The sequence below is a fragment of the Carassius gibelio genome, chromosome B25, assembly GCF_023724105.1.
Source record: "Carassius gibelio isolate Cgi1373 ecotype wild population from Czech Republic chromosome B25, carGib1.2-hapl.c, whole genome shotgun sequence".
NCBI classification, from domain to species: Eukaryota; Metazoa; Chordata; class Actinopteri; order Cypriniformes; family Cyprinidae; genus Carassius; species Carassius gibelio.
In genome coordinates this window covers 13,034,140-13,061,305 of record NC_068420.1, presented here as the reverse complement: position 1 = coordinate 13,061,305, position 27,166 = coordinate 13,034,140, and the positions used below count along the sequence as shown (strand labels likewise).

Genomic DNA, 27,166 nt, shown 5'->3' with positions numbered 1-27,166 from the left:
TGACGCAGCGTCATTTCGATTTTTATATTTGACCTTGAGGGAGTTCAAGTCGCATTTACCCTTCATTTTTGGCTTCAGTTCGAAATGTTGATTCATGTGCTCTCAGAAACTTTTAAAGAACTGAAAAGCTGCTGGTGAAGAGGTGTTTTGCATCTCACACATTCGCCCAATATCTTTAATTAGGAGTTTACACTTTTTCCCTCTCTTTCCCTGGAGGTAGACACCTACAGTACTAGGATCCATCCCTCTCTCTCTCTCTCTCGCTCTCCTTCTCTCCCTTTCGTGCTCGCTAATAAGCATCACTCCATTTCTCCCCTCCGGTTCTATGAAAAAAGGAGGGGAAAAAAAAACGGCAGGCAAATTTTCTTAATTAGACTTGTGGTGCTAATTCTTAAGGTAAAAACGCAATTTAAGAGAAGGTGTAAAAGTGATCTCCTGTGTGCTTGCAGGCCAGAATCGCACCTTAGATCTCAGAGATTGAACGGATGAGGGGAACCAGGAGCTGTTTATTTGATACTGTGCTGTTTGTGCAGGAGGGAAGATCATTTTATCTCTGTCTGTTCATGTGCATTGGTGCGTATATTTGTGTTTGTCCATGCGCAAGTGCATTTGTGTTTGTGTCTCTGCGTGTCTGAGTCTATCCCCCTGTGTTCAGAGTTGCACAGTCCATCTCCCTATGAGAAGTTTGTGCACTGAAGCTGTTTACAGATTCCTAGCAGACGGTGGTGTGATGTACAGCAATGAGGCGTCGCCGGGTAAAATTGATAAATGGATATGGGTGGGTGACCATAATGGCAACAGTAAGAAATTGGATACTTGGCATTTCCAGATTTAATTTACTGTAGGCCTAGTGTTAGAGTGGTATGCCACAACCCACTTTCTCGTGACAAGCACTTAATTATTTTCACCCATCCAAGTGTAGACCCTGTTTCAGCCGTGGCTAGGAAAACAGCTGCCCCACAATAGAGCTGGAGATTGCTGGGATAGATGAATATCACTGTTTTATTCAGACATCGAGAGAGGTGAAAAATATTCATGCTTCTGATGACTTCACTACCAAAATCAAAATCATTAATTATGAATTTTTAGTTTTTTCGAAGAATACAGCATGTCGTCTCAGACTCAGGATTTCATAGTATTGAATATGTAATACTGGGATGGAACAATCGAATTGTTCTCTGCTTGTGCTGCGGCTATTTTATGCATGATTCGTCCTTTCGGTCCCCTTGAGTCCAGCAGGACTCAGTGTTCAGCCTTCCTCCATTCTCTTTTCTCTCTATCCCCTTACTGGGAATTCATTGTCGTTCATTCCCTGGGGATTTCTAATCCTTGTGTGGGCAGCATGTGCTCTGAATTTCAGCTGAGATCTGCTCAAGGCCTCGGGTTACAGAGATGTCAGTCAGAGGTCAAGCCATTTCTGAAAATCGTTGGCGTCCACATTTCATTTCCAATCAGAGTGACCAGTGCATCAGTTCAGCAAAAGTCAGGTGCAGATGACTTCATCCTGTTTTACCGTACCACATGACAAAGTCAAATAACGGCTAGTAGTCAACTGGAGCCTGAAAGGTTTGAATGGGAGAATAAGTGTCCAAACAGCTGCTAAAAACATCACAATAATCCGCAAGTAATTCAATCAATTAACAAGTGATATTCTTCATGTTTGTTACACCATTAACATAAAAGTCCATCTCCTGTTCATCAAAATCCATCAGCATACAGTATTTGATTAGGACTGTTTCGGACAGCTTTTACTTGTAAACGGTTCTTGATGTGTGCATATTTCTCTTCTGATTCAGACAAGAATACTTTTTCACTAGAGAAAGTAATATTATTGATAGATGACTTGCAGTTTAGCTGGAAGCAACAGTTTGAAGTTAAAAACAAACATTTACATCTTGACTGGCCTGAGGGCAAGCACATTTTTAAGCAAAGTTTCATTTTTCGGTGAACTATTCCTTTAAAAATGTCTCGCGAAGACTTCTAATGATGCAGAAAATAAAATATTGCCTAACCCGATCATCTGATGTGAAAGAATAAAGACAAGTGTTACTATTCAACACTTAGGATGTACAATAGTACTATAGTTTTAAACTTGGGTAACTTTTAAAAACTTGAATGAATGTGAATATCAATTTGGATGCAACAATGTACCTTCTATGTTGTGGAAAAGTATATGGCCTGAATTTATGCATTCGTGCACTTTTTTTAACATTATATGAGGTCAGGTATCTTTTTTTTTTGGTTGTTTGTTTGTTTTATGTCGAATTTGCTATTATATTGATACAATCTTGTCATAAAATGGCCACAAAATGTTGGTGCTTCTTTCATTGCTTTTCAGTTTTCAAAAAGTTCTCAATTATGCAAAAGGTGTGAATGGGGCACTGGGTGTTATATAACTGTCTTTAATAAATGAATAAAGGATGTGGCATGATGCATCACTTTTATGTATTTAAAGGCTTTGTGTGAAGATCTGCCAACGTTCCGTGTAAAAATAGCCAAAAGGACAAAAAAAAAACAGATGGATGAAAACACACTATTATCATTTTGATATATTGGGTGATGATCTTGACGTTGTTCAGATATTTTCTATAACATATCAAATTGGCATAGCCTACATTGCACAACATCCAGCGTAACGTATTAAACTGTGTATATGAATAAAGTAAAGTTATGTACAGTAGCCTACAGAAAGGCTAAAAAAGGATCTTTTAACGATCTGTTACATCTGTGATTTAAATCTGTTCTGTCAGTTAAATATGCTATTTACACTGAACACACCCTGACATTGACATTACTGAATTCCCCTAAACTCTAAAAATGAGGTTAATTTAATCATTTAAAATGGGCTTCTCCTCCTTAAAATACTCTGGTTTAACACATAAATCATTTTTACTAATATAGTAAACTCACAAGCCGGAGGCCGAATTCCCACACATGCACATGTACAGCGGGGGTGTTTTATGAGACGGTGTCATAGAACTGATGTCTGATTTATGAAGAGCGTCTCTGTGAGGACAACAGTAGGCAGATCATTAGTGTTGGGTTACGACTTCATCTCTCTCACTTTTCTACAAATACTGATGATGGTTAACAACCAGCGTCTCTCTTTCTGTTCAAAAAATATCTAAAGATGCAGATTATTCACAATTATTATGGCTTTCTGGCTATTATATCTTTTTAGACCACTTCTTGTTTTGCCTCAAAATCTTTTTTTTTTTTTCTTTTTTTTTTTTTGAATAAGATAATGAATAAAACACATGAATAAAAGTGGAGATCTTTCAGAACAGAAATAAATCCCACAGCTGCACATTTTTATGTTTAGGAAGGAATTTTAGGCAGGCATTTTCCATATTTCCAGTTAGTACATATCATGAGGGCTTCGAAATGATAAAGATACATAAAGTGTTGCCTAAAACCAAATGATATATGACAGGTCAGCAGTTGGTAGCCGTGTTGTCAGCAAAGTTCTGCTTAAATGCACAGATTGAATTGCGCCCCACTGAATAGGTCTGTTACAGCCAAAATAAAGGCTTCATTTACTGCATGAAGATTTCACTCTATTGCATCTCTTCCAAGTGACTGTTCAGTTTTTTGTGCCATAATCTAATACCCCATTTGGATCAATCTTGCAAGGTCTTAATTAACTGTAAAAACCATAAATGAATAAGGACTCAAGTTGGATTGACCTTGCACTGAACCGGTTTTAGATGCTGAATCAGTCTTCTATTGAAAAACTGGCAAATGTAAAACTATTATATCAGGTCTGTCAGCTGATTAAAAATGATATGCTGATTATTTAATCAAATTAATCACATATGTTAATATTTGCTGATTAAAAAACCCAGATGAAGATATTTTAAGACGATACATTAAGCAACAGATGAGTAAAGCATTTAAAAGAAGGTTACAAGTGATCAATATTTAGTTAGATTTATTTCCATATTGTCCTGCAGTCCACAGCAATACATTTTGCTGTGTATCATTTGAATGCTTATTTTTATTAACGATCCTAAATTGATGTTAAATATAATTCATAGTTTAAAAAGACTGAATGATAATAATAACAAAAAGATATCTCTTCGCTCATTGATTCTTTTTTTGCAGCATTAAGGTTTCCCAATAGTGTTCCGAGGACAGTAGCAGATGCTATTATTTGTTTTTCTTGACAGGAGATTTTTCAGGTCTATATTATTTTGCTCTTATGTTTTGGGAAAACAAGAACTTTGGACCCTTGATATTCAGCTCACTGTGATTCACAGCAAACATCCTCGCTACACAATAATCCTTGTGTCTCTGCATGCAGCAATATCCTGTGCAATATCATTACAAGACAGAGAGGGAAGTTGCTTAAGATTTCATTTTACTGCTGTGACATTTATTGGGAAGGCAAAGGATTTTGGCTTTAATATAGAATAGCTTTGCAACGCTGCAGCCCAGATTTCACTGTTTCCTTATGAAACGCCTCAAGGTCAGTAGAAACCAGCCCCTTTCTCAGCCATAGAAATGCAGTTCTCTCACCCTGGTCAAGAGTAGTCTTCAGTCTCATCTTATTTGTGGCGCGATGTAGATTTCAATCATGGAATAATCCATTTTCATTACTTATTAAAATTGATCCATGCAAACAAAAGGTTGGTGCGGAGATGTCGTCCTCTGGGAACAATTGTAGCTCTCAAGACTCATAAAATCAAAAGCTAGGGGTTATATGTGGAGGTTGATGTGTATTGGATTTTAAAGGACTCGGTTTTAATCATACATACTGACCATCCAGTTTACAAATGAGAAAATCAACCATTTGCCTAAATGTAAAAAATATATATATATATTATTAACATTTTTTTTTACTGGTACCATGTTTAATATTTGGAACGTTTTTCACATGCAGCACAACACCTTTTCTGTTGGAGATGTAGATTTGTTTTGTGCACATATCTTGGTCGGGGTCATGGTCTGTATGCTGGTCCTGGAGATCTCAACTCATGTTGTGCTTCAGTGTGTCGACTGTCTCGTCCTTCATGAGACTCCACTGTGCCTTATACTTGCTGTATGCATTATGGATGCATATAACAAATTAATGGAAGTCACCAGGAGAATGTATACCATAGATAATTAGGGGAAAGCAGTTTTATATCTAGTGGCCACATTAGTGTAAATAAAAATGGGGTATTTTTTTGGAAAAAGAAACCAGAGTAAGGATATGGCCTATAACCCCACAGCTGTTGTCTGTAAACAAATTTGAATGTAAATCATGCACAACCTGGTAAATAAAATATTGCAGTGTAGTGAACCTGAGGTCATGGGGAGGGCTGAAAGTTATAAAACAGTGTTGGTGAAAACTAAGTTGAATCTGAGACAGATTCAGTGTGATGAAGGTTACAATAAACTTTCAGCTTTGCCTGCCTGTTAAGGATTCGAAAACCACTGGTTTGTCAAAGTTTTTATACTGGCATGTAGGGCTGTGCTATTAATCGAAAAATGGTCGATTATTCATTATTCAATATTGATTATTGCACCCCATACCGCACCCATTTGCAAAATAGGACGTGCTTGATTTCTCGAAGTATATTTATTCATGTTTTTAAAAGCGTGAAAGAGAACTTGCGCTGCTCCTCAGGAAGAGATATGGGCTCAGAGTCTCTACAGTGTAGATGTCATAGCCACCTTATTTACAGGAAATACATATTTGACTATCACTATCTTTAAATAAATCACTCATATAACGTTTTGGTCAAATGGCCCCCCTCATAATCATGTTAAATACTCGTGATTACCATATTGACTAAAATAATTGTGATTAGGATTTTTGCCATAATCGAGCAGCCCTACTGGCATCCCCATAAAAAGTTCACCATGAAAATGTAAATTTTACTCCAAATTTGTATAAATTTATTTTGTGGAGCACAAAAAAGCAGTTTGGCAGAATTTCCAAGATGCTTTTTTTCACGCAATGAAGAGAAATGCTGTCAATCTTGTAAAAATTACATAAAACAACATAAAAGTATCGTTTGACAAATTTTTTTTACTTATTGTATGGTACTTGTATTCTAACTTCCAAGTGTTCTGAAGCCAAATGATCCCTTAATGTGAGGAACGGATTGAAAATTTGTGAAATAATGGCAAGGAAACTCATCTTATTCTTGAGCTGTCTTCACAGTACTTTTAGTAAATCAAAAACAGTCTAGGTCAATTTATGAACAAATGTCTCTTATGAGTCTTTTTAATTAATTGTTAAAACATTTGAATCAGTATGATGGATCCTTTAGTAAATAAATATCACGTTATAATCACTTTAAGTTATCAAATAAGTTATTTAAATACTTTTCTTCAAAAGTTTGGAATAATTACATTTTAAAAACTGTTGTTAGTGAAATATTATTACAATTTAAAACATAAAATTGTCTTTTAAAATGTATAATAAAATATACATTAACAAGCTGAATTTTCATCAGCCATTACTCCAGTCTTCACATGATCTTTCAGAAATCATTCTAATATGTTGATTTGATGCCCAAAAGGCATTTCCAAATTTGATCAATGTTGAAAATGTTGAGCTCTCTGTAGATAATATGTTACTTTCTTTTTTCAGGATTCTTTGATCAATATAAAGAACAGCTTTTATTTGAAATAGAAATCTTTTATAACATTATAGATGTCTTTACTGTCACTTTTGATCAGTTGAATGCATCCTTGCTGAATATATTGAAATAATGTATTAAATTCAAAAAAAAAAAAAAAAGATCCTTACTGATGCGAAACCTTTGAATGCATATGTATCAAATTGAGAGTTTGAGATTCAAAATCAAATCAGGAAATTTGATTCTCACCCCTTATTATTATAAATGTCCAGTCAATTTGTATTAAAGTACACATTAGCTTGAAGTGGGCAGAAAGACAGTACCAATGTCAAGACAAACTCCCAGCGCTCAGGTCTAGGGGGTGTGTAAGTTAGTTAAGAAGTCGGTGGCTGACAGCACGAGGTGAAGGAAGGTGGGACATGAATGTTAATCAAGCTAATGAAGTTCAGGAGAGAGTGCAGGCTCATGCAGAGAGAGCCAGATATCACACACGCACACACACATGCACACACACACACAGCATAGCATCTAACAACAGACGGCTGTGCCACCAGGGGGCCCACTGGTACACAACAGGAGTAAACAAGTAAACAGCTTACAATAAATGAGTCTCTTCACACATCTCCAAAATGTCCGGGTTAGTCAAGGACAACAGCTTCGATGAAAAGAGTGCATATATTCAAAAGTAGGCTATTTGTAAATAAACGTGCGAGTGTGTGTGTGTGTGTCACTGCGGGACGATAATTGGATGTAGAGTCGACAGCGTGTTCATCAGACGGCAGAAGGACACTTGACTGGAAATGGGCTGGATTTGGGCAGGAAATGGGCAGACACAAATTGCAAACTACATTCTTAACAACCATATCCATCAGGTCATCCATCCTTATAGCCATCTAACCGTTCCTCTGTCCAATCAATCATGAAATCTATCACCCCATCACTCACTAAATCCCTCCATCTCACTGCGATTTGCTCATTTTCCCTCCCTCTCATGCAGTTCATTCATTCGCCTGCTTCTTGACGGTGGCAGCTAGAGGTGTTTACTCCTCCTGTGACTGCCAGGTATAAATATTGATGTGTGGATGGTCCGATTAAATGTCACGGTCCGTTCAAATAGGGAGAGAAAGAGAGAAAGACATTGTTGTGATCCTTTATGCACTTTAGAGTGCCATAAACGATCAACTTGAAGTGTCCGTTCCAGACACTTGCTTGAAGATTTTTCAGACAGACATCCATTACACTTCATATTAACAAAGAAACTCATGGAAGTGTTAAAGGGATAGTTGACCCAAAAATCTAAATTCTGTCATTAATTGCTCACCCTCAAGTTGTTCCACACCCGTAAGAACGTCCTTCATCTTTGAAACACAAATGAAGGTATTTTTGATGTAATCCGTGAGCTTTCTGACCCAGCATAGACAGCAATGCAACTGATATGTTCAAGGTCCAGAAAGGTGGTAAAGACATTTTTAAAATAGTCCATGTGACGTCAGTGGTTCAACTGTAATTTTATGAAGCTCCGAGAATATGCAAAGATAGAAGAAAACTCTCGCATTCATGAGAGTACCACAACGCATGCATAAACACGTTGAAAACTGACATGGAAGAGAAGAAATTGTTGAATTGTTTAAAGACATTTTTGTTTCCTTTGCGCACAAAAAGTATTCTTGTACTTTCATAAAATTACAGCTGAACTGTATTTAGTTTGTAGCTGTTTATGGGTTTAGAACGACTTGAGGTTGAGGAATTAATGACATAATTAACATTTTTGGGTGAACTATCCCTTTTAAGTATTTTCTTTATTTTCCATTATAACATTTATTTATTTATTTTTATTATTAATTTAAAATGTGTTTAAAATCTGTCTGGGAAGGTATATACACTGCTGTATATTTTGGAAAAGGAATTTATACTTTTATTTTAAATTGATCAAAAGTGACAGTAAAGACTTAATCAAATAAATGTTATATTGGTGAACATAAAATACTTTATAAATCGTAAAAGACTTTCAAAAAGCATTTTAGAAAAAAAAAATTACTGACCCCAATATATTGAATGGGAGTATAAGTGCTTCAAAAAAAATAAAGGATTCACATTTATGCTTTGATTTAAATTGTGATTTAAATGTATTAGTGAAAACACATTTTTGTGAGTCCCAAGTCAAAATATTTTTCTTTGTTAAAAAGCATAAATATTGAAAATAGAGTATAGTTTTGAACCTGCAACATTAACATCAACTTTTTCTATATTATTTTATATATTATTATATATTTCTATATTATTACTAACTTTTCGATTCATATTCCTGCAGCCAGGAAACAAACACTTCTGAGTTTTAAAGCTATTTAAAAGACACAGATACACACTTATACACCCACTCGCTGTCTGGCAAATAAATCTTAACATGCATACGGACACATACCTGAAGTCTTTTATCATTCTTATTAACACTTCTTGCCTTGGTTCCTGATAAAAGCTGTTTTCTTGCTACATCTTTGCTAATATAGACAGTTGAAACTGAGCATCCCATATGGCCTTTCAAGGTGAATTTAACTCATCTCTAATGCACCAATTGGCTTCCTTACCATTATTTATAGCAATACACTAAAGTCTTCCTGATTTAGTTGTTGCTGGAGTCTAACAAGGTTAGACAGGCATATGAATCAGTTGTGTGAAAATGATGGGAGATTTTCACAGTGCATTAAGTCTTATGAAGAGGACTAATATTAGGAAAGCACATATATTAGGTCACCACAGCTCACACATACAGTACTTTACAGTGTGCTAGTGAAGAAGTTGACAGCTGCGTACTGTACCGTTAGATTTAGCCTCATTATTGGTCTCAGTGGTTGGACACATGATAACTCGCTGCCCTCCAACTGCTAAACAACAGTCCAGTGTATTAATGTCTAGAAAGTAAGTTATATAGTGATAAAGTATCAGTATTGGTCACACTTTGTTTACTTGCAGGGACTAACTGGACCATGCTAACCATCCGAACCTTGACCCCCTTGGCTGCTATTTGAGCGTAAACCGTGCTTCTCTGTCTCTGTCAAATAAGTAACATCTCATCCTGCCGGTGACTGTGGCCATGTTTATGACATATTGATTTGGTTTTGTGGAAAGCTGCACTGTGGTAAACAAAGAGCTCTTGCATTAGATGTGACAGGAACTCTGCTCGCTTTTGTTATTCTCTGACTCTTCAGATGTCTGTTGTATAACTTTATATATATACAGCTGCACTCAAGCATCAGCGAAGGAGTATCTTAATGCATATCAATTGCATGAGCCATAAAAGAACACAACAAGAGGGTATTTTGTTTCATACAATGGTAAGCTGCTTCCAGTGTTCGGACGTTACCTTTAAAAGTAAAAAAAAAAAGTCATCTATATATAAAGATTATAAACTTAGACAAAAATAGAAATGTTGCAAATGACAAGAAAGTTGTAATTTTAGTTTATTGACTAAAGTTACTGAAAAATAAACACATAGAAAACTATAATTAAAATTGCAAATGGAACTAACAAAATCACTAAAACTAACTAAAATGAAAATAAAAACTTAGTATATAAATATAGATGTAAATTATAATACATGCTATAACATTATACTAATACTAAACACTGGTTTTGCATTACATCTGCATTGAACATTTGCAAATACATTTTTCTAATATAGCAAATAACATACTAGCTCTTTTGTATGACATTATTACTTTGTCAGATTACTATTTTTATGATTTATGTTCTAAACAAAAGCTACGTTGAGAAAGTGCAAAATGACACCAAATATTCAAACATTTGTACATTTTTCTGTAAAGAGCACCACTGTACACACTGTAAAATAAATTCTGTAAAATGTATGATAAAAACTGGCAGCTGTGGATGCCAGAATTTTACCGTAAAAAATATGGTAACAAAATTTCAGGTTTTACAGATTGAAGCTAAATTTACATTATACAGTATTTAATACTGATATATCATATATGATAATATACCAACTTACTGAAGTACTGAAATCTGCTTGTAATACTCTGATAACCACCAAAAGCAGGTGGTGATGAGAAAGTCACATGATGAACCGTTTTCTACAAGCCGAGAAGGAAAAACACTGGCATATATAGAAGGTGCACATGTGTCATTCACACAAACAATAAACACAATCATGGTAACACATGAACCTGAAATAATGCAATAAACATTTATTTAACATTAGATGTAATATACAACCTTAATGAACACAACTGGTAAGAAAAAAGCTAGTTATTTCAACAACAACAACAAAAAAAACATAAGATGTGAAATCTAATGGAATTCTGGTAATGTCAATTAATGTTTTTTCACTGTAAATTATACATTCTTTTTCACTTTCAAAAACTGTCCAATACAGTTTTTCACTGTATATAGTTAGGGGAATTTACCTTTAACCAAGTACTGTTAAAATCACAGTCTCCAAAAAGTCATTTGTTTGCATTACACGTAGCGTGTTACAATGGCCCTCAGCGCACTTTTTAGTTCCTTTTATCAAAATAGAACTTAGGTAAGGACATGTGTGTTCTAGAGTGTTCTAGAAGATCAGACGGTGCTGGGACCAGTAAGAGTCCCTCGTTCCGTGTTCCCGGGATTTGAGTTATTCATAAGCTGTGAAGTCATCGGGAGCGAGGCTGTCTGCAGTGCTCCATTACTGCCAGCTCCCACCGTGCAGCAGCGTCGGTCTCCTGCTTCGCCTCATGTCATTTAAGTCGGCCGTCTCTGACGAGACTCTGATCTAATAGACCTGAGTGATCTGCTGGTAGCAGCAGGAGGGAGGTGCACAGCGGCAGAGACATTAGCTGTTTACAGGGATCGTCTATTATCTTTCACACAATCTCTCCTGCCTTTGCCTTTTCTTCCTGTCTCACCTCCTCCCACTCAAGTGAGAGATCTTGCAGACACATAGAGCGTGAGAGAATTGCTTGCAGTTGGGTCAACGCGCAAGGATGTGCATCCGTGCGAGTGCATATCTTTTCATCTTATCTTTCATTTTGTGCTGCTTGATATTCATTTTTTTAACTTTACAATAGAACTTTGAAACCTCTGAATTGTAGCAGGTTCATTGGTAAGTGCTCAGAACTGAGAAATAATCATCTGTGCCACTTCTTACTTAAGTTAAATGAGATGTCTGCAATCAACAGACATCCCAAACATCTATTAAACAGGGCTTTAGAAATATGACTTTTCAGAGAATTAATCATTGGGGAGTCTTAATACAATTTACATTTAAAAAAGAAAAAACTCATTTAAATTAATTAATGCACAAACCTATTTGGATCACTTTTTGTTGCACATTATTTGCATTTTCATAAACCACACCACTGGCACAACTTACCCCGACCCACATCATTTTTGGAAAAATGGTTCATTTAATAATTCATGATGGATTTTTTGCCAAATAATTGACATGGGTTTATGCATGGGTGATTCACTATATTTTTAGACTTTTTATCTGCAGTAGGGAAAATGTATTTTGACATGCAAAAAACGGCATTAAAATTATTCTTATGTGCATATCTCAATTATAGGCATGAATAGGTTTGGTTACATGACAAATTATGCACAGTTTGCTAGATTAAAGGGGCAACAGTATGTGGTGATCCTAACACTAGTATACACTAACTTACAAAAGCACACAGTATTGCCGCCAGATTAAGTATAATGCATTATGACACAAATTGTGCTGGATGAAACAGGCTCACCAGCAGGATTCTATGAATTTATGAATAAAAGAGAAGAAGCACCAGGAATATTTTGCAAATTCTCTTTGAAATTCATACTCTCAGTTATCTATGGGAAATTACAACCTAGAGTATACAGCGTCCTCATTACAGGGAACTTCCACATCAGATTGACTGTAGGTTTATGCACCAGTGCAATGAAGTGTATTGTTTTCCAGAACTTTGTGAAGACAAGTTTTTGTCTTGTTATAATTCCATACTCTAAACAAATAATATTAGCATTCATTATACAGTGCATTAAAATATTGGGAAATATATGATGGCTTTTGATAAATCAGACAAAAAGTTAGCAACCCATTTTACTTCTGTAACATCATGAATTTCCAAGTTCAACAGAATATCAAACAGGGCTTGATTTTAGCCATGAGGAATTGATTGATTTTTAGTAATGTTTTCAATAAACTGACTAATGTTACTAACTATTAATTGTTGCAAATAAGCAGCAAATCAGGGAATGTTGTGTGCTGGAAACATGCATTATTGCATGTTTATTTTTTGGTCATGTGAATAAATTTGTGACAGATTTCAACATGTTAAAGTATATGTTTTTTCAACATCCACAACATTTCCATTAAACAAAAGTTTTTTTTTGTTTTTTTTTTATAGTGGAAAAGTTCTTCAGATTGTTAAAACATTCTCCCCGCTTAGAAAAAATGGTTGTTTTCAGTTTTGATTTAAAGTCCGAACAGATTACAGTAGAGAAAGCCTCTCTCAGTAAAACAGGCATCTCCCCAACCTCTTCTCTTGGCCTGTAAATAACCTGCTCTAGCTCTCAAACCCGTGTCACAGCAGTGCCTGCAATGAATCCATCAACCAAAAGTGTCATGGCTTTGGCATCTAATCGATGCTAGTCTCTGCCCTTCCATAGGTCAATGTCAAAGCATTGAGACGTCTCTGCCAGAGCTGCAGAGCCTCTGATTCAGTATGACTCAGGCCATCTTCCAGTTTCGTTCCCTATTAAGAAGACATACACTTCGGACTTTAGATTTTTTCCACGGTGAATACTTAACGATTATGTTTCTGAATATCTTTGGACACACACTTCTGTTCATACACAATAACCTTTGATGTCAAGATGATGTTTGTCAGGCTGCTGGGAGACCATCTGGAGCTGCTGCAAGCAGTGGCACATAAACATTAGCAGTCGACCACAGGAGTCAACCTCCCTCCGTCCACCCGCCCTTTCTCTTCACTCCGTCTGTGTAAGAGGTGGAAAACACCAGCAAGGACACTACTTCACTGAGCCATATGCTTCTTTATTTCAGCACATTAGGGCAGACTGAGGCTTGCAGTATAACTTCTCATTGGTTGCGTTTTGAATGTAAGCAGCTCAGTGAAATTTCCTGAACCCAGAAGTTCACTTTCATGGTACACTGGTTGTAAAAATGTAAAAGACTGAAATGTCATCCTAACGTTCCCTCTCTTTCTTTTCTCTCAGGTTCAAAGGTCATATTCTCCCAAGTACAGGCCATAAGAAAGGTAAGCCTATTTGTCTGAATGATCAGAAGGTTTTACATAAGTTCTTCACTGCGTGTGTTATGGCTGCTGGAATTACTGTGCACTGGCGCCACTTGGTGGCTGCCGTTGGAGAGACAAGACTTTATTTAAAAAAAAAACATTAAATAGTTATTTTGTGTGTTGATGTATAAAAAATATTTTTTAGTCCTGTGGACTTTTTAAAATACACTTTTCAAAATCTCATTTAATTATTTTATTTAGAATGATTTGCTTATTTAATTTGTCTGCTAACAATATCTAGCAGAGAATACTGGATCAGCCATATAAACTTAATAAAATAGGTAATTGTTATGTAACACTAAATGGGTAATTTCATCATCTAGTATTTATGTATCTTAAACACACACACAAATAATTGTAATTTTTATTATACACACTATTTGGAAACAATTAAATGCTTTATCATTGTTTCTCACATTGTTTAGATTATCAGTTTTAGAATAATATTTATGTAAGAATATAATTTTATGATGGCTTTTTATAGTTTAAAAATGAAAGTCTGGGCAAAACAAAACTCTGTTTGAAAAGAGTGAATGAATGATTAAATTCAATTTGCTTTGAATAAAAATCAGCCCGTTACATAAATACCCCTGTGAAAAAGTAGTAAACTTTAGCATATTTTTAAGAAGAGTACTTATTACATGAGTAAATTAATACTTGAAAAGAATATATTTAGGTACAAATTTAATGTTATGTTTTTGAACACTTAATACTGATAAATGAAAATACAGGTAACATTTATTATATGCAGTAAGATAAACTTTAGAGTTCTTTAGAGCATTTATTTTTCTTTAAACCATGAAAAATACTTTTTTTTTTAAACATATTGATTTAAATTGTTCTTTAATGTTAAACTTTTATTTTGCCATTACAAAATTTACTTTTTAAAAGTTTTTTTTATACACTATAGGATTTTAAGTAAACTACACTCTAAAAAATGCTAGGTTAAAAACAATCCAACTTGGCTGTGGTAAGGCATGGCATTCTCGACCAGGCGCCGAGTGCTGCAAATCACAACACATTTCCTATTTCAGAAGGTGGGCTTCTGTTTGATACAGAAACTATTCAAGCCGTTCATGCCAGACTCGGAGAGAGGTGCTGGAATAATGTAAAATATGTGAAAAAGAATCTGTTTTTGAACAGCCTAGTATGAGAGCCTGTTCTAGTACACCCCCAAAACTAAATCAAGACTTTGTAAAAGAGCATAATAGGACCCCTTTAAATTCAGTATGATATCGAATAAAATCAGTGAATGTAATGCAAGGCGAAAGGCATTTCCTCCATGCGAAACGACCACTGCTGACACTTCTGACTGACATCTCGTCCTTATGTTGTAAGCACAGTAAAGACTTTATAAATGAAATAAAATGTATATAAACCTTGATTTCACTGAAGAAATCGGCAGAGGTGGTGCTGAAAACCGCTTTCTCCTGTAGTGGACACAAAAAGCTGGTGATCTGACTGTTACTCAGCAGCTGGGTTGTTTTGCTGGAGACAGGCTCTACCCAGCATTTGATTAGAAAAAGACCCAGCTTTTTTTTTTTTATTCGCAGCAGGTTAGTTACAGAAAACTACCCAGCACCTGGGTAAATAAATATCAGAAATAACACAATAAAATGACCCATTGAGTTAAAAACATTAGCCTAGCATTTTTTACGAGTGCACATTTAATACAATTGAGCACACTTTCTTTTCACAAGGGTGTGCCTCAATTTGAAGAAACACTGTTATTGTTGCTGACAGTACTTTTATTCTCTAAATTACAGGAACCGTGTCCTTATTGTCCTGACAGTTACAGACAGTCTGATCCAGCAGAAGACAACCTTCCTAGATCTGCACAACCGGTGCAGCTTCCAGTCTTCCCATGGGTCCAGCGTTCCTCTCTAATCAACCCCAAAGACATCTCTGCTGCCCATGTCACAAAGAGCCACCGTAAACTCCTCCTTAAGAGCGGTCTGCTTGTCCAGCAGCTCAACGCTGACCCTCCTGGCCAGATCAAGGAGAGCCCAGAGCAACTGACTCAGGTGCAGCTGTCCCGTCAGAGGCTGATGAGGGAGGTCTGTGCCAAATACACAAGCGGATCCACCAAACAGACTATAACCCGCATGCATGTGTCCCGTATCTTTGTGGAGGACAAGCACAAACTCCTCTACTGTGAGGTGCCCAAGGCGGGCTGCTCCAACTGGAAGAGGGTGCTCATGGTGCTTCAAGGTCTCGCTTCTTCCACTGGAGAGATCCAACATGACGAGGTGCATTATGGGAATCATCTCAAGCGACTTGACTCGTTCGATCAAAATGGCATCATTCGTCGTCTGAAGACCTACACCAAAGTCCTCTTCCTGAGGGAACCTTTCGAAAGGCTAGTGTCTGCTTTTCGGGACAAGTTCGAAAGCCCAAACTCATACTACCACCCCGTTTTCGGGAAGCCCATCATATCGAAATACCGCAGCAATGCGACGCAGTACGCCTTGCGCACGGGAGCAGGCGTGACCTTCAAGGAATTCATCCAGTATCTGTTAGATGTGCATCGACCGGTCGGCATGGACATCCACTGGGAGCCCGTGGGACATCTTTGCAGCCCCTGCCTGCTGGACTATGATTTCATTGGGAAATTTGAGACTCTGGAGGAAGAAGCCAATTTCCTTTTGAGAAGTATCGGAGCTCCTAGCAATTTAACATTCCCTAGTTTTAAAGACAGGAACCCTAATGCAGAAAGGACATCTTTGGATATCACAAGGAGATATTTTGCTCAACTTAATGTGACGGAGAGACAAAGGGCGTATGACTTTTACTACATGGACTATCTGATGTTCAACTACTCCAAACCGTTTAAAGATTTATACTGAGCCATTCACAGTAGTCTAATGAACCTTCCGTTGGCCCGATGTTCACATTTAGTCCTAGTGAGGTTATTTTATTACTGTCAAATGTCATTGTTTGTTTGATAGCAAATCTCAATGTGAAATATTACTCGCGTTCTGTACTTATCGCTGCAGGCTGGTCCTTGCGTTTATCTTGATATTTACAAAACATATTCAATTCTATTCAGTAAGAAACCTCTTAATGGGATAATCTGCCCCAAAAAATTTGAATTGGACATAATTTACACACTCTTCACATAATTTTAAACGAGTGTGAACAAATGATAATTATTTTGAAGAATGGCTCAGCTGTTATTTGTAAAAACAATGGTGGACAAAATGTCCAAATTTTCATTTTTGGGCAAACTGTCCCTTTGTTGTGTGTGATTTTGTTCAGACTGTCTCAAACTGTCTTGAATGAATAGACTACTAAGAGTGTATTAAAAGTTAAGATGTTATTTATAGTAGTGTTGAAGGAAAGTGTCCAGCTATGAGTATCACTGCTCGATATAACATTGCGAAACATTTTCAACAACGAGACAGACCGTCGCTGGATTTAGTGTGGTACGTCTGGTAATGGTCAAATCAGGTTTTTAGTGAATGTATAAAAACGATTTGTCTACAATGTGTCATGTATTAGAGCATGACCTGCTACACCTTTTCATTTCACATTTCTCATATTATGACGTTTTCTGTACATTAATAAATGTCAGCACAATATTTTAATGTTAGTTAGATGACATCTCTGTGCGATTACCTTCTTTATTGTCAAAATGACGTATCAAAATTCCAGTCATGTCTAGGCCTCAGTCACTAGTAGAGGTGTACAGTAAACTCATCACAATCTTTCACCCCTTTTTCGAAGGTTAGTAACCATTGTTTCCATTGTTATCCAACTTAATTTTTGCATTGCGGAAGTAAACTCTTTCCTGTGAATCTGCAGGACTTTTGATTCAATAGCCGCTAATGATAAGCAACCAGAAGAATAACAAAGCTTTGCACATTCAAGTTAAAAATGACTCATAAAGTGGAAGTAATGTATCACATTACTACAGGGATCTCAGGAATGCTTACTTTTCCTTACATTTCCAAATATAGCATCAAGATATATGTACAATTAAGATCATAAAATTATTTATATATATGTAATATGTATTAGAGCCCTAGTTACACACACACACACACATATATATAATTTTTTTGCTACTTCATCCCAGTTTTGGAAACAAAAGCAGGTGTCTAATACCGCCTTAAAGCAGTCAAAACTGGTGTTGATCTTTACATCTTGTCCTCCCACTCCAATAAGTCCTCTGCCGCCTGGAGCAACTGCGGCTTTTTTAGCTCCACCCCCTCGTTACCCCCTCCTTATCTCACAGGGCCTGGGGCTTTGACATCCTGTTCTCTCACACAATCTACAGACTCAAAGGGCACATCAAATCAGCTACCATTTGTCACGTGGAAGACAGAACAAAGAAAATCCTCATTTTTCATTCTTCAGCACCAAAATCATATTTAAAAGGAAGGGGGGTGAGAGAAAAATTATAGCTTTCCGTGTGATTGGGTTTTGGAATGAAAGGAGCTCGAGGCAAGAGAATGAGATCTGAAAGTAACTTTTACAAATTAAGTTATTACAAAAAGACTCTGGAAAATCTAATTACCAAAAGAAGTGTAGACAAAATGCAAACAGCATCAAAAATGTGAAAAGCTGTTGCAGGTGAGAAGGTGATATGTTTGACGTAGCAGTTCACGTCCAGCAGATGGCGCTGTGGTCTAACGAGGAACACGGGCATCATCTGAAAACAACCTCCAAAAGAGAATATGTAGATTTATTTATGCGTTTATGAATGTTGCACAGGTATTACAGCGGTCTCTCTCGGCAACACAGTAGCTCAAGCCTTAAAACCTGTAATAATTCATCATACTAGAAATACATATAGCCTACATAAGAAATGAGCGGCTACATAGGCTAATTTAAATAATATCACACTATAATTTAAATACTATTAGTGGTTATGAATTAACAATGTTAATATTAATGTTAATAAAGTCCTACAGACCACTGAGACGAAATGAGTTCGTGTGAATTGTGAAAGTTTTAGATTTAGCTGCTATATGATGACCAGGACGCATTTGTTTTTCTGTCTTGAGGCTGTTTTGTTTGACTCGCTTGAATATAAGCTAAGCTAAACTGTAAGACCAGGGGTAGTAAGTGTTACTTAGATATATAGTTTGTCGGCATGATGCACATCATTGGGATAACCATTACTCCCCTCATCTCTCTGTAAATTAAGGAAATGTAGTGCAGCCGCTCGAGGCAACATTCTAAGCTATTTAAATCTTTAAATTTACATCTTCCTCCAGCGTAAAGTAATTGAACTAACTCCGGGCTTGTTTCTTTAATTGAACAAAAATATCTTGTCTTCCTGCTGCTCGTGTGATGTGGGAAACTAATTTCAGCCAAAGGCGAGAAAAATCCGCTCGTTAAGTCCAAATAATTTCGCAACATATTCCTGTATACAAACAGATTTGCTTTGCTGTGTTTTCACTTGAGAATGTGGGCTATTATGTCGAAGGTGATAACATTAGCTCTGTGCCAAAAGATTACTGGAGGTAGGCTAATTGGAAATAAATTTTAAAATTCAAATTTGTGACAAGAAAATGAAAGGGTTCTGTCTTTCCCTTTTGCATAACTGAAAACGGAATTGAAATGTAGCCTATTGCTATATAGTTAGGCCTATTTATTTATTTATGGAAATCTTAATTCAGAATTTTTCTCTGTTCGTATGTTGTTTGAATAAATAAAATTACAACTGCGTTTTAAAAGCGTAAAGGACAGGTCATAATATGTGTTTTTGTAATGTTTCATTTAAATGTACAAATCACGTTAATATTTGGATATTAACTAATAGTATTTGGAATTGGCTAATAATTTTCGTCTTAAACATTCGTATGAGTCTGACTTTATACTGACGTTTGAGAGCATCCTTTAAATATTTTCAGAATGTTACTAAACGTTCTAGTTTTCAGCTGGCGTCTTCGTGCTACGCTACCTAAGGAAACATTTTGGAAATGTTGAAAAAACGTTTTTTATTCGCTGCGTTTAGTTTGGTCACTGGTTGGCGCCAGATGTCAAGGTACAGAACATTTTAAGGAGAATTGTAACAATATTACAGTGGTCGAAAACATTCAAGTATCCTTTTTGTACAAATGTTTCAGCACAATGAGACTGTCTTCCACCTGAGAGCTGTGTGCCATCAAGCCAGACATCTCTATCTAGCCGCGCGCAAAAATTGAAATGGCGCGTTTGGCTCGAGGCGGTTGAGTGGGCGCCTTTTACAGAGGCACAATGCATATCGATATATGTCATTTAGTTTTCATGGCCAGCAGAACATTATTAGAGCGATGAGAGAAACATATGACACCCAATTAAGAAGATGCATAAATTTAAGCCTGTAAGAAATCAACATTAATAAAAAAAATGCAGAATTCATGAATCAAAATACAGTGTATGTAATGCCGTTTAAAACAAAATATTGTTTCTCTTTTGCTCGCTGAAGGTTAGTCAAAGATATGCACACAGGTAACCTAGTAAACCGTTATCATGGCGCGTGCACATACTATCTTTGTTCTGACGCGGCAATAAATGACGATTAATAAGAGTAAAACACATATATACGCATACTTCCAATTTTGAATAGCAAGATCAAATGTTGTTCTAGTTACTCGCCCCAGCTCAGGCAGGGTTGAGCTAATTGTAGCCTAATCCTGCCCCGGGGCGTTTGGAGAGCCTTGAGCAAGAATTCTTGTTCAGCTGTCCTCTGTTATTCGGGCTGGAACGCTGTGCCTTCAACGCACTCTCACGCTTCAACAAAAAGGGAGCAAGAAAGAAAAAAAGCCAGGCTAAGACACGCCACGATCGATGTTTTAAAGAGGGCTGAAGATACATTTACAGCTATGTCTTCCAAGGTAAGGACGCAGCCTTGACTGACTCCCCTGTGTAGCTTTTGTGGAAAGTGTCTATAGCAGTCTATGGTCTGTGTTTTAAGCGCGTTTTTAAAGCCACAGCGACCTATAAATAGCGCTGCGTTTACACCGGAGATAGATTTCGCTGGATTCTGAACGGAATTGTCGCCGGATTCTGTACGAGGAGCTCTTGGAGTGCCGAGAAAATATTACGAAAAAAGTTCTTTCTAAAGGACGAGCGACCTTCACCAGAGACCGTCTGCTAGAATCCTCCTCGGGTCGCGTCGGACATCCTAAAATGTTTGAAACGGTACGGTGGATTCTGTCAAATTCTCGAATGTTTCTCTGGCGCATCTTTGCGTTCGTTCTCGGTGTGTCGTGCTTTTGCAGTTTTAGATCAGGGAGGGCTGATTTGAGGATACAATGAGAGGTCAGAGCACTACTGTATGCCCACTGCGCACAGGAAGTGCGGTACACAGAGTTGTAGGGCTATTTTACGCACTCCGGGGACCTGGCGCAGTTTTTGACATCACAAACTATAATTTCTGACTTTGATGATAACTCATTTTTCACTCACACTCTTAAAGTTTGCTTCCGATTTAATGTGTGCAAGCTATACATGAAGAGTTCAGATGCACAAGCCTCTTTTAATGCCGTCTGATTTTTTTTTTTTTTTATCAGGGTGCTATATTCATGTTCAGTTATTTCACTTTAATGACTAAACCTAAACATAGGAACTTGATAAAAATAAAAATTTTAGATGTCATTTTGTCAAAAATATAGCCTATATATGGGTATATATTTTACGAACAATAAGTAGGCTAGGAAAATTTAGAGACGGACATCACTAAAACTAATGATAATTTGCATTTACTAACTGAGTGAGATGTTTTATCATACCGCTTTGACGGATTCAGGGTTCATTCAGAGAAGACTCTGTCAGACTGATTGTAAGTTATGATTCTTTTTGAGTGATTCATTAAGAGAGTCATAAGAGTCGATTGTTCGATGTGGGACTATACTGGTACAGCTGAATGGTTGCTTTTCGGATTTTACAAGAAATTTAGGCTATGATCCACTGATATTATTTTAATTTCATATATATATATATATATATATATATATATATATATATATATATATATATATATATATATATATATATATATATACACAAAATTTTTAACTTCACTATTGCTGACCAATTTCATTTTTGAGATTTATTTTTAAATCTAAGACTAAACACATGATACATCATCCTACACAGTATTATGTGAGTCTGATGTACACCATGGGCACACATTGCTCCAGGCATAGTGCCTCTGGAAATGGGACTTTAACCATCTGTTTAGGCAGATTCGTTCGTTACTCCAAACAAAGGTCGATTCATGCCACAGTAGCAGTCAAGCATCATTTTAATGTAGAGCTGTAATTACTCAGGAGCGGACAATGACTTCAAATATATTAATGTTGCATTATTAAGAACCTTTTGCACTAACTGAAACTTTATTATGACGCAGCGTCATTTCGATTTTTATATTTGACCTTGAGGGAGTTCAAGTCTCATTTACCCTTCATTTTTGGCTTCAGTTCGAAATGTTGATTCATGTGCTCTCAGAAACTTTTAAAGAACTGAAAAGCTGCTGGTGAAGAGGTGTTTTGCATCTCACACATTCGCCCAATATCTTTAATTAGGAGTTTACACTTTTTCCCTCTCTTTCCCTGGAGGTAGACACCTACAGTACTAGGATCCATCCCTCTCTCTCTCTCTCTCGCTCTCCTTCTCTCCCTTTCGTGCTCGCTAATAAGCATCACTCCATTTCTCCCCTCCGGTTCTATGAAAAAAGGAGGGGGAAAAAAAACGGCAGGCAAATTTTCTTAATTAGACTTGTGGTGCTAATTCTTAAGGTAAAAACGCAATTTAAGAGAAGGTGTAAAAGTGATCTCCTGTGTGCTTGCAGGCCAGAATCGCACCTTAGATCTCAGAGATTGAACGGATGAGGGGAACCAGGAGCTGTTTATTTGATACTGTGCTGTTTGTGCAGGAGGGAAGGAGCATGTCTCGGCTGTCTTTGACCCGGTCCCCAGTGTCTCCTCTGGCCTCTCAGGGAATCCCACTGCCGGCTCAGCTGACTAAAGCGAACGCTCCAGTCCACATTGACGTAGGCGGGCACATGTACACCAGCAGTCTGGCCACCCTCACCAAATACCCAGACTCCAGGTAAGACCTGTTTTGATGCTAACCATTTTTTGGGGGTTTCTGGGATTGATGTTGACTTAAACTATGTATCATTGTCATGCTGAGCTGTCGTGAGAAGTTATGTTGTAGTTCTGTGATCCGACTTCATTTGTGCCTTTGCGGCAACCTAAATTTCCTTAATTTAGCAATGCATTTATGTATAGATAGTGCGATAGATTAAAATGCTCTGAAAGCCACTTGTAGAGTCATGCAATTCTTACCTGCTGCATCCATCCCAACTGTAATCTACGGAGGTTTGCGGATGAAGTTAGGTAAAGGGACACCACCTGTTAGAGATGTTTGTGTGTGCAAGACGGGAAAAGAGTGTGAGAGTTTGCCACATCTGTTCAGGTTAACAGAGAGCATGGCTTGCTCTGATTTATTAATGGATATGGAGCGAGAGAGCAATGGGAAGGAGGGAGGAGAGGAAAATGGGGGGAGGGTGAAAAGCAGGCAGCATTTTAATTGCTTTTTGGAGAAAAAAAAAAGAGAGGCTGAGATGAAAAACTAAGATTGCCTAAAGCTATATGGTGAAATTCTAACTGGGGGAACGGCAAGACCATATGAGAAAAGGAGCACCCGAGGCACAAAATGGGGAATTGGTTTTCTTATTAAGTGTTTTGCATCGGTTTCCAGAATGAGGGAGAGAAAGAAAGAACAGAAGAATGAAATAGGATGAGAGAATGAAATAAGAGCATTTTGCAAAGATAAAGTCGATTCATCCGAAGAACAGAAATAGTGTACGACATGATTCCAAAAGCTTGACCCCATTTCAGCAATTAAATCAGGTTAGGTAATCAACTTGTACATTTGCCGTTAAACTTATTTCCAATGTAAAATGTGAAGTGAAAGCAGTTTTTTAGGGAATATATTTTACATTATTACATGATAAGAGCAAAATCATTCTTAATGTAGTGTAGTGCTTGCATTAAACTATAAAACTAAATACTTCTTTAAATTGAAAATCACTGATTTACATTTTTCCCCTCCAGAATCAGTCGCCTGTTCAACGGCACAGAACCGATTGTTTTGGACAGTCTGAAGCAGCATTATTTTATCGACAGAGACGGAGAGATATTCCGCTTTATCCTGAGCTACCTGAGAACCAGCAAACTGCTTCTTCCTGACGACTTCAAGGTAACGCTCAAAAACTTTTATTTAGTTCCTCTTTTAGCATCACATCAATAGCCTTGAGCTGAAACACGCAGAACGGACCCAGACAGAAACACCATGTGTTTGGAATTATCTTAAGCTTAATGTCTCAGATATTCCTGGATGCTTGTTAAATACTACGCTTATCAATTTCCAAGGTTTGTCATGTGCTTTTCCACCATTTTGAACATATTTATGTATCGTTTCTTGGGACATTACTTGCAAAGTTTCTGCACTCTTCACTAAAACTACCTCAGATCGTCTTGAGATGAAGCTTCACAAACCTGAGCAATTGGATTTTTGTTGTATAACTTTTTGCTGGCAGAGATGGCTGGCAGGAAGTGAGACATCTTGGCATATTGATAAAAAAAAAAACTTTCCACATTGGTGAAGTACATTTATAGCAAAATAAAACAAATAGCAATATAAGTTTATTACAAAATATAATAAAATTGAATAGAAAAAAGTCTTGAAGTACAATTTCTGATTTCAAACATACTTCTTAGTCATTCCTTTGCATATTGGTAGAAAACTTTCCAACTTGGCCTGTGAATGGCAAGCAAAAAAATGTATAATTCTAAGGATTAAATTCGCAAACATTCATAGCAAAATAAAATAAAAAATGGAATTAAAAAGAACCCTAAAGTCTTAGATGAACTTTAAAGTTTGACTTAAATAGTGTAAAATTAAATTTCTATATCACAAAAAGTTTGGCCTGAGAATAAAATTAATAAATAAATAATACAATTAAATAAACCCTTAAGTCTAATGTTTAAATTCCCAAACATTTATAGCAAAATGAAATGAAATAAAATAAAAAACAAAATAAGAAAGAACCCTAAAGTCTAAGGTGGAGTTTAAAGCAGGACTCAAAATAGTGTGAAATGCAATTTCTGACTTCAAGCACACATAGTTATGAGTGTTTTCTTCAGTGCCAGCAGCTAAACTGGTGAAGTATTATGCCCGTCTCAGTCAAAAATCAGATGAGTAAAGGTATATGTGTCAATGGGATTAATTAGGGTGAGACCAGTCATTTGCGCCTCAGGCTCGTGGCTAGCTTTCCTCTATTCTGCGAGACCGTTTGATAACAGAACATAAAATATGTAGCTGCACATAGGCACATCATTACATCCCATTATACTTAACTTTCGCCTATCAAGCCTCACAGTGCCTTGCCCTGCGCGAGTGGGAAAACTCGATGACTGTATGATCTCTGTTCAGCCACGGTTGGGTTTGAGGCCTACAGACCTTTCTTTTTCATCCAGAACCTAATGAGCCACTGAACAGTTTTGAATGAAGCCGTACTAAACTAAATGATGCATGTTGTCAGATTGAGCAGCACCTCCTGTGAGAGGTGATGGGATACGTTTGGTCTCCTCCCAGGTGTCTGTTACGTCTGTGAATTCATTAGACTCGACTTACTGTCTTAATTGAAAACATTTTGTTCTTCTAGAAGAGTTTGCACTTGAAAACCGTGCAGTGCATCTAGCTTCATTTGTCCATATGGATATGGCCTGAAGACTAAATTCGCTCTTCTGTCGGCCTTTGCTTTTACATTCTCTTTCGCAAAAGTGAGTCACAGAAGGAGTCCTGTTAAAACATACCCAGCCTTCGCTGCAGACCTGGGAAAGAAGCGCAGCTTGTTTTTCTTTGAATTAGCAAGAGCCCGAAGGCCTAAAGTCTCTGTATCCATGTTGTCAGCACCAGTATGGGCTAAAGAAAGGAACATAGGGAATAAAGAGGGAGAGAAAGAAGAGAGGCTGAGGGAGGGGTGTGGGTAAGAAAACAACTCCTTTTCTTGTGGTAATTGTAAAATAGCGTTGTGTCTGAGATGGTCGGTGCTATTGTTCTCTGTGGCGTAGCCTGCAGTGGAAAGAGTAGTCTTTCAGGGTGGGGATGAAGAGCCGGCAGGGTCGAGATCACAGCTATCTCTCACGGCCACCAGGCGCAGAACTCAAGAATGCTAACAGAGTTTGGAGCAGAAATGGCTTTCAGGCCTCGTGTTTGTGGTCTGAGAGACCCCAAGGCCCTTTTAATATCTCAGAAAATATTAACATTGAAGTATCAGGTTAACGCTTCATGACTTTTCCTAATCTAATGAGAACTGGCAAAATTTGAACTTGATAACATCCATCAAACATCCTGCCTGAAAAAAATTACCATTTTCAGATTTTTTTTTTTTCTTGAAAATGTTTGCTTTAATAATATCAAACTATATCCTACTATTAATATCGTATAATAATCTGTCATTTTATTGGTCTTTAAATAGGTCAAAAGAATTGTGTATTATTTATATATATAATCTCATCATTTTCATCCCCACCCTAATTTTTTTTATTATTATGATTTTTGTGTGTTTTGTCATATTGAATCTTTTTACACACACACACACACACACACACACACACACACACACACACACACACACACACACACACACACACACACACACACAGATATATATATGTTTGTATTCATTTTAGTACCTCAAAGTGAGAAGCATTGCCTTGGCTACTAACTGTAATTATTTATATTTATTTTGTTTCAGAAATGTTATTTATGGATTTAGTTTTACTTTATTTAATCATATATTTAGATTGAATTCAGGTAAAGGGGGACATTTTTTGCCATTGATATGAATGTCAATCCGAATTAACCCTATATATAGGCCATAATTTGTATTATTATAAAAAAATCTAAAGACAAAGCAAGTATGAACAGAGCATGAAGGTTTCATATTTAGATTTTTTTCTTCCAATCAAACTTGTAGTATTGTTAAAAATGAAGATAAGAAAAGCATGGATTGCTAAATAAAATCCGTGTTCATGCAGTATTACACAAGTGGTAACACCGCTAACTTTAGTTTATTATAAATTCTCCTCGAAATATGCCTATACCACCATGTTTACATGGAAATATTAAAATTTTTGCAGTGTTTGTAATGGCAGGACTGAGGCATGCTGCCATCTGGCTTAGTGGTGAATGAAAGGCCAGTGTAAGTGGGGTAAATGTGCTGGAGGGTGAAGGACGCCTCAGGCAGAGGCAGCAATCTGTGCTGTCCGACCAGAGAGTCTGTGAGTGAGGGGA

The 27,166-nt window shown here is 36.9% G+C and overlaps 2 protein-coding genes across 7 annotated transcripts in view; both read left to right on the top strand.

Moving 5' to 3' along the window:
• LOC128014014 (carbohydrate sulfotransferase 8) overlaps positions 1-17,467 on the top strand; it is an 83,175-nt gene extending 65,708 nt beyond the window's left edge. For 2 of the 3 annotated variants that reach the window (XM_052597248.1, XM_052597251.1), the window contains one exon: positions 15,631-17,467. In XM_052597248.1, coding sequence (XP_052453208.1) covers positions 15,631-16,710 — 1,080 coding nt within the window. In that variant the 3' untranslated portion in view covers positions 16,711-17,467. Of the gene's footprint in view, positions 1-13,784; positions 13,826-15,630 lie in introns of all 3 variants that reach the window. The other variant, XM_052597249.1, reaches the window with a different exon arrangement.
• The window catches only part of LOC128014016 (BTB/POZ domain-containing protein kctd15-like), a 37,699-nt gene that overhangs the window by 1,679 nt on the left and 8,854 nt on the right, over positions 1-27,166 (top strand). For 2 of the 4 annotated variants that reach the window (XR_008183477.1, XM_052597252.1), the window contains exons 1-3: positions 20,377-20,691; positions 22,734-22,909; positions 23,920-24,064. Coding sequence is in view for 3 of the 4 variants with exons in the window: in XM_052597252.1 (XP_052453212.1) it covers positions 20,680-20,691; positions 22,734-22,909; positions 23,920-24,064 (333 nt within the window). In the remaining variant the exon portion in view is untranslated. Of the gene's footprint in view, positions 1-20,376; positions 20,692-22,733; positions 22,910-23,919; positions 24,065-27,166 lie in introns of those variants that run through there. The other 2 variants (XM_052597253.1, XM_052597254.1) reach the window with 1 other exon arrangement.